The sequence below is a fragment of the Spinacia oleracea genome, chromosome 6 (assembly GCF_020520425.1).
Source record: "Spinacia oleracea cultivar Varoflay chromosome 6, BTI_SOV_V1, whole genome shotgun sequence".
NCBI classification, from domain to species: Eukaryota; Viridiplantae; Streptophyta; class Magnoliopsida; order Caryophyllales; family Amaranthaceae; genus Spinacia; species Spinacia oleracea.
This window is the reverse complement of record NC_079492.1, coordinates 71,967,989-71,980,962: the sequence shown is the minus strand read 5'-3', so window position 1 is coordinate 71,980,962 and position 12,974 is coordinate 71,967,989. Positions and strand designations below refer to the sequence as shown.

At 31.6% G+C, this 12,974-nt stretch overlaps 2 protein-coding genes across 4 annotated transcripts; one reads left to right on the top strand and one right to left on the bottom strand.

Annotated features, from left to right (window-relative positions):
* The first annotated feature begins 1,876 nt into the window (after window positions 1–1,876).
* Window positions 1,877–2,383, top strand: LOC130463257 (PRA1 family protein B2). Its single transcript, XM_056832334.1, has one exon. The coding sequence runs from the start codon at window positions 1,877–1,879 to the stop codon at window positions 2,381–2,383; it is 507 nt and encodes a 168-aa protein (XP_056688312.1).
* A 2,045-nt stretch (window positions 2,384–4,428) lies between these two features.
* On the bottom strand, window positions 4,429–12,961 carry LOC110804885 (protein FD). 3 transcript variants are annotated; one of them, XM_022010486.2, is made up of 3 exons: window positions 12,389–12,960; window positions 10,364–10,441; window positions 4,429–4,643 (listed from the first exon to the last, which is right to left on the bottom strand). In XM_022010486.2, the coding sequence occupies exons 1-3, from the start codon at window positions 12,800–12,802 to the stop codon at window positions 4,641–4,643; spliced, it is 495 nt and encodes a 164-aa protein (XP_021866178.1). In that variant the 5' UTR covers window positions 12,803–12,960; the 3' UTR covers window positions 4,429–4,640. The 3 variants fall into 3 exon arrangements, with proteins under 3 accessions (XP_021866178.1, XP_021866177.1, XP_021866176.1); XM_022010485.2 differs by lacking the exon at window positions 4,429–4,643 and adding an exon at window positions 4,653–4,939 and having other exon boundaries at window positions 12,389–12,961; XM_022010484.2 differs by lacking the exon at window positions 4,429–4,643 and adding an exon at window positions 4,653–4,920 and having other exon boundaries at window positions 12,389–12,956.
* Window positions 12,962–12,974: the final 13 nt, after the last annotated feature.

Below are 12,974 nucleotides of genomic sequence, written 5' to 3'. Positions count from 1 at the left end.
TCACCTCAGAACATTATTTTGTGAATTGTAGTGCACAAAGCTAAACTAACTTAGTCAAATGAGTTTAGTCAGAATCGGTTTAGTTAGAATCAGTTTTTGGAAACAGTTGTGCAGTTAAAGATCATTTTTTGGAAACAGTGAAATGCTTAGAACACCTGTTTTTGTGCAGTTTCAGTGGTGTTTGTCCACTTAGAGATCAGTTTATGTAAAGCTTCTATGCTTGAACAAGTATTTATGGAACAAAGTCTCTTTATTTCATGAAATTTGTTACAACTTTACTTCATTGCTATCCAAATCAGAAATGCAAACATTAATACACCAATTTTTATTGCAAAATTGATTTGTTGTTTATGTTGTTTGATCTTCTTCTTCAATAGCTTCAACTCTTCATGCATTCCCCTGCTTTGTTCTTGCATTCCCCTGTTTTCATCATCTCTGTTTCCCTTGCTCTGAACTTCATCACTTGTCTGATCAAGAAAACCTTTGCACCACTTGAAATTATCACAAGGATCACACTTGTAGTAAAGTTTTTGCGGATTTTTTGCCGTTTCCGAGCTTCTAATGGCAAATCTTCTCCCGCACGAGCAATATTTATTTGGAACTCTAACATATGTTAAATTTGGGGTGGAAGAAGATTCGGTTTTTGAATGAGAGCTCGTGGCTAATTTGGAGAGGGAAAAGTGTGCAAGTGAGGTGAACACTAGTAGCATTTATAGGCAGCAAGAACATAACGGCTATATTTTGCTTCCTAGGTATAAAAACTAGCCGTTAAATTCAAATTCCTGCACTTTGGGTATCTGGTGCAATTTAGTTTCAAAATAGGTGTATATTATGCATTAAGTTTATAAAAAGGGGTATAATGTGAATTATAAACACGACATAACGGAGGACTAACGGAAGGTCAATTTAGGGGTATTTGGTGCAAACTTGGAAAACAATAGGGGTATATTATGTGAATCGAAACACGTGAGGGTATTTGGTGCGTTTTTGCAAACCTCAGGGGCATTCATGAAAAAACCGTTGTAATAATTTTGTAGGTATCTAATTGTAATATGTACTTTTGGGACGAATTTAATTTTTACGTACTTTTATATTGTGGGTTTTTATATGGCAAATTTTCCAAATACAATCTAATAAACTTCTCTATTTGTCAATTACAACCTCAAATTTCTAATTTTGTCAATTACAACCTTAAACTTGTACATCTATTTTAAATTACAACCTAAAACCATTTTTCGGCAAAAAACATGGGAAAATGATGTCATAATTAACGTTATTAAAAAAATTATGAAGTACAAACAAAAAAAATATTTTCGATAATTTTATTTTTTTGTTTTATTTCTTATTTATCGATTTAATATTTTTATAGAAAATATGTAACTATTTATTTTAATAACATTTATGACATCATCTTTCGGTGATTTTTACCGGAAAATAATTTGGGGTTGTAATTTAAAATGGATGTATAAGTTTAAGGTTGTAATTGAAAAAAATAGAAATGTAAGGTTGTAATTGGCAAATAGAAAACTTTACTAGGTTGTATTTGGCAAATTTTGCTGTTTATATTGATTATTTCGGTGCGTTATAAATGATAACCCAACACCCTAAAATTCTTGGATAATCCACTCTACACGATGGCGGCTCCAAATTTATGGCTCCAACAATGAATATTAAAATCTTGACTGAGCAAACTTGACAAGTCTACTGATAGTGTTTATGTCGTGAATAGACTGATGACTTCTAGTCTTATATGGCTTGCTGAGGATGCTGAATATTCAACAGGAAGCGGACTACAATAGCTCAATTCCAATAGCTAAATTAATCCAACTACCTTAGATCGATAGCCTCTCGCTTAGCTCTCTCAATAATGTCAACAATGTCGCAACTGGCAGATTCGTCAGTTGAAAACTCCGTTAAAGCACCACCTGTAGCACCATGGTTTGAATTCTGGGATTACAATTCACTGGCTTTGCCCAATACTTTCCTCGACACCACAACTCGTCTGAAACAAAACTTAACTCATTTCCAAGTCAACTACTTCAACCTTGTCCTCACCTTCTTTTACCTTTACGTGATCATAGCCATCCTCCCGTACTATTACATCCATGCAGTGCTCTACGTTGGCAGTACCTACATGTGCTACCACCTTTATGGGAATATCTCTGGTTCCCTTGTATTTCGCCGCATCCTCCTTGGACTTCTCCTAATCATTATTGTTTTGGCTTATGTTATCGCACACGCCTGGATTAACCTGTTGTGTTTCCTGCTAATCTCTCCAACCGTTGTTTGCTTGCACGCTGTGTTTAGAGTTCCCAATTATGAGCAAGATGATAGCGTACTTGAGTTGATTGATTCGCAACCCCAACCCAAGGCAACTCTTTAGTATTGTTACTTCTTTATTTCTTATTGTTTTCTGCCATATAAATAACTTACTTGTGTGCTTTCTAAGTATGATATACTTTAGCAATTTGACCATTGTTTTGCCAGGAAGACTGATCTATATTTATAATCATAAGCTACATTTCTTAGCAATTCAATCAATTCACGATATATATTTCTAATGAATTTGAATTTGTTTTTTAATGTTTCATGGTTATGTTTGGGCCTTACTTAGGTCCTAGGCCCAATTACTAATGAAATCACCAAAATACCTTTCTCAAACACCAGACTTTATTAATCATTTATCAAGCTTGCTATTCCTAAACCGGCCTATAACAAGTTAAGAACAACTTGTAGGGTTTGCCTAGATCGGTGGAATGGGCCGGAAGGACTTGCTTGTAATTACTCGAAAATTAGAGTAACTTGCCGCAAATTTTTGGTTTTACTCGTGTAATTACCCGGAAATGAACATTTATTTATTTATATATTTGGAAATGAACATTTATCTACTCATTCGAATCTGAACGGTTTTCTAATTATTTGGCATTTATTCAACCAATTTAGAAATTAAATGAACATTTATCTACTGATTGTGAAATGAATATTAACTAATTTAAAATGAATTTAGTTATTGCATTACTATGTTATTACTTTGAACATATATTGAGCAATTAAAACATGTCAAATAACATATTTTACCAAAAAAAATGAACATTTTAGGCATTGCTTTTGTAAAATTGTACTTAAATTACAAGATATTGGTAGAAATCATCCACTTATTTTTCTATATCTTCAATCTAGAATCTTGCTTTTGATGTAGTCTCAAGTTCTTTGTAGTGCAGGTCGGGGCTAACATATTGATGATCTCTCTCGGACGATAAATTAAGTACGGAGTATATTCTAGGTTTTGTTGAAATTTAGAATTGTAAACCATGCGTTTACCGATTTGCATATTAATTAAAACATGATCCTCAATGAATTTTTAGTTTTCTACTTCGATCAATTCTATAATTTCAAAGAAAACTCAATGTGTCAAATAAGATGTCAAAATAAATGAAATACGCATAATTTGGCATATTACTAAACAAAAATTGAAATTTAATGAAATCACATCCTTTCGAGTTCTACAATATGCTAATGCAAATCGTTATAGTATATATATATATCCTATACAGTCCATGTATACTGAACGACTACGATGATAGTTTCGTGATATGTATAGTACTATAAATTTATGAAGTGAAAATGTGTGGTATCTGGGACATGTTACATGCAAAGTGGATGTCTTGCCACATTTGGCAACCATGAGATATTCTCTCTTCAAATTATATGGTCCATACTAACATTTTATGTACTCCCTCTGTCCCTTAATACTCGACCTATTTTGACCGGACACGCTTGCCAATGCACAACTTTGACCACCAATTTCTTTAATTACTCCCTCCATCCCTTAATACTTGCACCGCTTTCCTTTTCGGGTCGTCCCTTAATACTTGCACCGCTTCTATAAATAGAATATTATATTATTTCTCACACTTACCTACTACCCCACCTACACCCGTATTCTCTACAAAAAATAATTTAAAAATCAACACCCCTCACTCACCACTCCCTACCCTTTACACATTTCCCACTAACTATATTAAAAAAAATACCCCACTATCAACAAACAGTTATTAAATTAATAAGTCAATTCAAATGTCTTAAACTCCGCACCGGTCAAACCGGTGCGAGTATTAAGGGACGGAGGGAGTACATATTATAAAAACTTATAAAAATATTAATATTTTAAAAATATATATTAAGATAAGCCAACAATAATATTATATACTAACATTTATTTTCATATATATACTAGAAATAAAATAGGATCAAAGTGAATTATGTGAATATAGCAAAAAGTCAAAACAGGTCGAGTATTAAGGGACGAAGGGAGTATTACACACCATACTATGATATTTAAAGTAGTTATCTGGGACATCACCGGACCAAATACTAATTTAAATTTTATAAACCGTTCAATTACACGGGCATTTATTGAATTAAGAATTAAGAACATCTTGTGCATTTATCACACTAAAGTGTCCCACTACTTTTCGCTTGCTTACCCATTTTTGTGGCCCAAAGGGGATATAATTTTCCTAATTACTTCTAGAAACTAGGGATCAAAGAGATGTCTGGTTGATCTCAACCACTCGTACAATGTAATTGGACCAGAGAAACAATAATGTCAACCACTCGTACAATTGCATTGGACACACCTACTAATAACATAAAAGAAACAAAATATATCACTAAAATTACATAAAATAACAAAATATTTACATTAAAAAAAAACACGTTTATGTTTGATCAACAAAAAAAATCTGACCTCTCTGAATAATATGTACATCGCAGAGACTATACAAAGCAACCCTAATATGAAAATAGTCTAGAGTTTGAATTTAATACATTCTATTTTCATATTTCTCAAAGTGGTGCCGTAGACGATCTACTGTGGGTGCGCTTTCTTGGCACTTCAACCGGAACAGATACCAAAAACTGTAATCACAACAACCAACTACCAAATTTGAGATTAATTATCTCCTAATTCTTTCGTACATCACGATGTATTTCAAGAAAAGTACACCGTACATTCCATGTCATTTGTTAGGGGTAAAATACATACTTCACGATGTATTTGAGTACTGGATTAGTTATTCTATATTGGAGAAACACAAATATTTAGAGATTGTCAACATACGTGGTATAAGATTGGTGAGTTACTCCACTTATCACCAATAGATTTTACGATGGAACGTAACTCGTTGGATTTATATATGGTCTATATCGATCTTCCGATGTACGAGTTTGGGTATGTCCCAATAGGTTTACTATTATATCAGAGTCAACAGTCTTGTCTCATTATTTGTCCCCAAAAAGGAGGTCCACATATGTTGAAATAATTTATCTTGTGTTAAATATAAGTCAACCAAACAAATAATAATCCGTACGGTATTATTGTTGATTGCCAAATAGGATTATAATAATGTCTTATCTAGTGAAAATGATTCATCTTCCAATCAAAAGGTTAATGGTTCAATCCCCACTAGGGTCACTTTTAGAGAGAGTTCCCCTTATCATTCCCCCAATCTTAAAGTTTCTCGCTTACTAACTCAGGCACGTAAGAATTCCGATCAGATAACACATTTCATCTTTAAAAAAAATTGTTGGGACTGTAACCAAATTGACCCATTTGGAGAGTACTCACAACAGCGTGGGCTTAAAGTGGTTCACGGCCATTTCTAAAGTTCTATTCAGGAGGAGGAATTGTGTTAGGCTGTTAGCCCCAAGCACCCAACACTCCAGCTCCTCCACGGCCCCACACACAAACTAATACTTCCTCCATTTTTTTTAATTGCACCATTTGGAATTTCACTATTTTAACCACTAATATCTCTCATTATACATTTTAAAAAGTTATAAAAATTTGATAATTTGAAAGTATATTTTAAGACGAATCTAACAAGATCCCACATGAATATATTTTTCCTTACATACAAATTACAAAAAATAACTATATAAGAATATGTGAATAGTGCTAAAACCAAAATGGTGCAATTATTAAAAAATGGAGGAAGTAATAAATAAATACATAAATAAAAAAGAAAAAAGGAAAAAGTATGATATGATAAAGAAATGTAACACGACAAAAATGTCAACACTTTAATACGGACTATTACGGAGTAACATTTGAATATTTGATGATACTGGAGTAAAGAAAACAAGACCACCGTGACAAGAAAAACTCACAAGAGGCAGAGTTAAAATTAATCTGGCCCTTGAATTGACTATTCGAAACTTTAAGACAATAGGTTAGCAGGTTTTTGTTTTATTTAATTTTTTAGATTAGACCCCGTTTATGCACGGATATTTAAAAATACTCATTCCGTTTTTATTTAAGAGATATACACGGAGTAACATTTGAATATTTGATGATACTGGAGTAAAGAAAACAAGACCATCGTGACAAGAAAAACTCACAAGAGGCAGAGTTAAAATTAATCTGGCACTTGTCAAAAAAAAAGAAAAATATTAATCTGGCCCTTGAATTGACTATTCGAAACTTTAAGACAATAGGTTAGCAGGTTTTTGTTTTATTTAATTTTTTAGATTAGACCCCGTTTATGCACGAATATTTAAAAATACTCATTCCGTTTTTATTTAAGAGATATACAGATACGGGTATTAAGAAGAAAAATTAAATGAAATAAAATAATAAAACAAGTGGGGTTGGTTAGATATTTTAATATGTAAATAAGTGGAGACCATGTCATTTTGGGGGTTGGGAGATGAGGTGAGTTTCTAAAAGTATTTGTTTAATAAGATGGTGGGTTATAGGGTAAATTAGATGTATTATTTAATTAGATGGTGGGGTTGATAAGTTACTAAATATGGCAAGTATATCTTTTAAATAAATACGGCCGGAAAAGACAAGTGTATCTCTTAAATAAATACAGAGGGAGTATTTGATTAAAATATTAATCTCCCTTTAGTTACTGCATAACTAATAAACGTTAACATACTCATTTAATCATTCGGTGTATGCAATTTTCTCCTACTACGTATACATATTTTATATGCTTAATATGCTAATTGACCAAAATATTGAGTAAATATATATATTTTCCATTATTAATATTACAATTTGACTAAAATATTACCAAAAAATATTTTTAGAAAACTATTATTCCGTGGCATATATTATTTCCATAATATATACACATAAAAAATTTTCATACGCAAATAGTAAATAAAAAAGATAGAAAATTAAAAAAAATACATGAAAAATTAAGATTTTTTTTTAGGAAAATAATTTTGGCGGGAAAATTTTGCACCAGGTACTGACACGTGTCCTCCTGTTGTCTGTATTAGTATAATGTAATAGATTTCGTGCTATGACTACTCTCTCCGTTTTTAAAGGATTGTCTAATTCTAATGTGGAGCGCTAAAAGCCGCCCCACATTACTCAAAACCGCCCCATTATTTTACTTTAATATCCTTATATAATGAAACTTTTCTCCCAAATTAATTACCCCATCTATTTTAAAGAGAGAAAGTATCTTCATCCAAACCACCACCATACACCCATGAAAAAAATTATTTAAACCAAACAATTTTATTTGTCAATAAGTACATTAATCAATAAATTAAAAAAATACTAATTTAATTTTGATTCCACAAACTTATGCATTTTAAGTTTACACCATGGTAGAGACTTATGCATTTTAAGCTCACACCATGGCATAGACTTATGCATTTTAAGCTCACACCATGGCATAGACTTATGCATTTTAAGCTCCTGCCATGGTACGAGCTTAAAATTCATAAGTCTGTACCATGGTACAACCTTAAGATGCATAAGTCTCTTAATCTTTTCTCCGAAACAAATTACATCAAATTCAACAACAAATCAAAACATTAAATAGTATAGACTTATGAGTTTTGAGCTCCGACCATGGTATACACTTATGAAGTTTAAGCTCCTTCCATGGTACGAGCTTAAACTACATAAGTCTATACCATGGTCGGAGCTCAAAACTCATAAGTCTGTACCATGGTACAGGCTTAAACTTCATAAGTCTGTACCATGGTACAAACTAGAAATGCATAAGTTTCTGAATATTTTTTTCCGAAAAAAAGTCCTCTTGTGAATTTGATGTTCCACCGGTAGTCTCGGCCATGTAAAAATTATTTCACATTATGTTTAGGGTGGGCGGTAAAAAGGGAAAAGGTAAAAGATAATGGTAAATGCTAAAATGAGGGGGTAAATAAAGGGGGTATATGGGTAAAATATTAGGGCGGTTTTGAGTAATATGGGGCGGTAAATAGTAAGCCCCATTCTAATTTAAGGTCAAATTTAAAAATTGACCATTAAAATAAGAAATATGGTCACCTGAAATCTTGTTTCAATGTATGTTTTAGGAATATCGACTTTTTATAATTTTTACACCTGCAAATTAGATATATTTACATTTAAATTGTGTCTAAAATACCGGAAAAAAGTCAAATAAGACTTTTTTTTTTGACAGGCAAATATCTATTATCTATTATATAAGCCAAGAGTGGAGGGTTATTTTTGTAATCACGCTTTTGGTATCCCCAAAGAATTTATTAAACTGCCCTTTATGTTATTTAAGCATAACTATTAATGAAAATGCTCCATAAATATAACCATTAATGTAAATATGTGAGGATTTGTAATCCTTTCATATCTCATGTAATTAGATAGGTGATTAGCTGTTACCTAACTTATAGCCTATAATTATGGAGATTAGTTTGTATATATGTTGACTTATGTCATTCTCATCAATCAAGGAATATGTGTCCAATAATATATGGCTGAATATGATATAGAGAATAATATAAAAAATTACTATTATATAAGCCAAGAGGGGAGAGTTATTTTCATAATCACACTTTTGGTGTCCCCCAAGAATTTTACTAAACTACCCTCTATGTTATTTAAGCATAACTATTAATGAAAATACCCCATAAATATAACCATTAATGTAAATATGTGCGGATTTGTAATCCTTCCGTATCTCATGTAATTAGATAAGTGATTAGCCGTTACCTAAGGTATAACCTATAATTTTGTAGATTTATTTGTATATATGTTGACTTATGTCATTATCATCAATCAATGAATATCGTCCAATAATATATTATGGCTAAATATGATGTAGAGAATAATATATAAAATATACATATAATTTATCAGTCAAATTTAAATTGAAAAGGGTCGGAAGACAAATAATCAAAAAAATTAAGCTTCATGCATGATTTTACACAATTTTATTTTACAATCCCCATTTGGTTTTGTGAGAGCTTCTAATATTGTACTTTCTATTCGGTTGTCAAACAAAAAGAACGTAAAAATTCTATATGGTTCATTTTTTAATATATTGGTTGATCACATTTAATCTCGATGTTAATTTTTCTTTCTTTACGATGGTAGCCGTCCCTCGAGTCATTCATAATCAAAATATACAAATCAGAGAGAGAAAGTTTATTTTCTAATAAGGGTGCATTAGAGGTGATACGAAGTAAGAGTGATACATAATACTATTGTATTATAGAATAGAGATAATATGTAATCTCGCACGCATCGCGTGCATATAAGACTAGTAAGGCTATATTTAAAGAGCAGAGGGAGAACTTTATTGAGACTAGTAGGAGAACTTTATTTCTTAATCCTATAGTGTCTGCAAATTAATCACAAATTCAATTACATAATATCCGTCCCCTTTTATTCTTTATGTATTTCGTTTTGGATGTCTCATTTTACTATTTGCGTTTTGAATATTTCATTTCATAACATAACATAAATATCCCTAATATTCTGTCAAAACGTGTACCAATTGATAATTTTAATCAATTAAACTCATTGGAGCATTTAATCTCTCACGTTTTTCCATTTGAGCACTAAATTTTTTCACTTTCCCATGTCAGATTTTAGATAAAAGCGAAAACTTATAAATAAACGTAATTTATATTGTTTAATTTTTTTTTAAAAAAATCTCAAACGACATCAATCTATCTATACTATATATTAAAAAGCATTTCTACAAACATTTACATGCCACATGACGCTCTCCCTCAATCCACAAATCCATGTTATATATCTACTTGCATTTAAACAAGAGATATATGGTTTGCGTAAGATTTGAACCCACAACCTCCACTTTCAACATTAGACCATTAATCAATTGAGCTATAATCTTTTACATGTTATCTATGCAAAATTAATATTAATATAATATAGAAAAATTATCTTATGTAAAACAAAATCAAACAAAATTGCATTTTAAAAATATGATAATTATTGTTATTCACGAAATAATGTGAGGCATCGCCCGGGCCCAAATACTAATTAGTTGTTAAATCGCGTACATAATACCAAACGTAAATAATAAATAAATAAAAATAATTAAAAGCTTACCCGTTGTTGCAGTTTCCTGAGCTTAGCATTTTCTTCCTTTAATTTAGCATGCTCCCTTTCCAACTCACTTGTGTAAGCCTGCACCCATTTTTCAAGAAATGTATATACAAAATACTCCACATATATGTATATTGAATATACTTGTGTAGAGGCGGGACAACGGATTTTCATCCCCATACCCACCCAAACAAATAAAAGAAAAGAAATTGAAAAAGATGGCTCACCCCATAAATGAATGGGTAAAAGTGTTGTTAACTTGCTATATATTGTCATCTGTTACATAAGTATTGTCATTGTTGTATATATACTATCACTATTGTATTAAAGTATGTCATAATCATCCAAAAAGAAGGATATGAAATGATATAGCAAAAGTAAAGGGACCACTTAAATTAATGGGTAAAAGTGTTGCATGTATATTGTCATTGTTGTACTCCATTCGTTCCTTAATACTCGCAACGGTTTGACCGGTGCAGAGTATAAGACATTTGAATTGACTTATTAATTTAGTAGGTGTTAGTTGATAGTGGGGTATTTTTTTTTAATATAGTTAGTGAGAAATGTGTAAGGGGTGAGAAATGGTGAGTGGGGATGTGGAGATGTGGAGATGTGGATTTTTAAATGATTTTTTGTAGGGAGTAGGGTGTAGGTGGGGTAGTAGGTAAGTGTGAGGAATAATATAATATTGGTAAAGATTTCCATTTATAGAAACGGTGCAAGTATTAAGGGATGACCCGAAAAGGAAAACGGTGCGAGTATTAAGGGACGGAGGGAGTATTATTTTCTGTCATTGTTGTCGATACTTAGTACTTTCTTTTTAACAAATTAAGCAAAAACACTATTTTACCCCTAAGTATAGGCGAAAAATCTGTTGTCCCCCAACCGTGTATCACGCCTTTACTTGTCTAATAGATTAGATCCCGTGCACGCACGGATTATGATAATTTATTTTACAAAATATTTAACTGAATATCCCCACAGTACTGCATAATTATAAATTTGTTTATACATACTCATTTAATTTATTTATCGAATATGCATATTATATATGTGTAATATGCTAATTTGACGAACATGACATATCGAGTTAATATATTTTTCATTATTAATGTACCGATTTGAATAAAATATTACCAAAAAGTATTCAGCAAAATTATTATTACGTGGTATCTATTATTATCATAATTTCTAAACTAATATTTTTTCCCATACATAAATAGTTTATAAAAAAGGGCGAAGAATAAAAATAAATAAAACAGATATATTTTTTAGGAAAGTGGTTTTTGGCGGGAAAATTTTACAACAGGAAATGACATGTGTCATTTCTGATGTCTGTTTTAGTATATTCCCTTCATCCCTTAATGCTCGCACCGCTTTTCTTTTCGAGTTGTCCCTTAATACTTGCACCACTTCTTTAAATGAATTTTTTTTAACAATAATATATTATTTCTCACACTTACTTACTAACTCACTCCCTACATAAAATCATTTAAATATTAACAATCCCACTACCCCCTTACACATTTCCCACTAACTATATTAAAAAATACTCCATTATCAACTACTATCCATTAAACTAATAAGTCAATTCAAGTGTATTAAACTCCACACCAGTTAAATCAGTGCGAGCATTAAGGGACGGAGGGAATTGACAAGTCACAACCTATATGAAAATTAAAAAAATAGATCCCACAAGCCTACAATGTAAAAAAATCAACAAGGTACTAATACCGCATCAACAATGTTACTGTACACAAAACACTTTTGATGAAAATAACATTTTTGTTTTTGGCTACCAATTGTGAATGTAACGTGCAGAACATGTACTTATTTACTAATTACAATCGAATTTGAGATTTATTGTACACAAACCTCATTCTTAACCACTGGATCAAGACATTATTGGTAGAATATTTTCGTGTTTAATAGAAGGTAATACGACATTAACATAACACACAAAACCACCCCGTAAAAAGTAAAAAATAAAAAATAAAAAAAAGGAAAAAAGAAAGAAAGAAAGAGAACCTGCCGACGAGCGCGAGATCGAGCAGCGGACTCTCTGTTCTTCATCATACGCTTATGCCTCCGGTTAACACCCGATTCGGCGTTGAAAATGTTGTGATCTTCGGAAACCCTCTTGTTTTTAATAGAAGTGAAACAAGTCGTGTTGTTGTTCAAGTTCAACAAGGAGCAGGAAGATACAGCATCACTAGTATTACCTATAGCCTGATCAAATGGTGAGTTTAGTGATGATATAAAACCTCCTGCTGTCTTATTAAACATATCATTTCTTCCATCATCTTCATCCTCTTCATCAACATCAACATGTTTTTCATTCTCATCATTATTAACATTATTCAGGTTAATTCTTGGAATCGAACCTGGCGCTACGAAGCTTTGGAACGATGATTTCTGCCTGCCTATACAGAGCTCTTCCATCTATTTATTGTTAGAGAAGACTCTTTTTTTTTTCTTGTGATCAAGTAAATATATTATGGATTATTTATGAACAAGGATAAGACTTTTTTTTCATTTTTTTTTCTTGTGGTTTTGGTAGATCGATGAAGGGGAAATTATTATTATATTTTTCTTTGACGGGAGAAACGAGAAA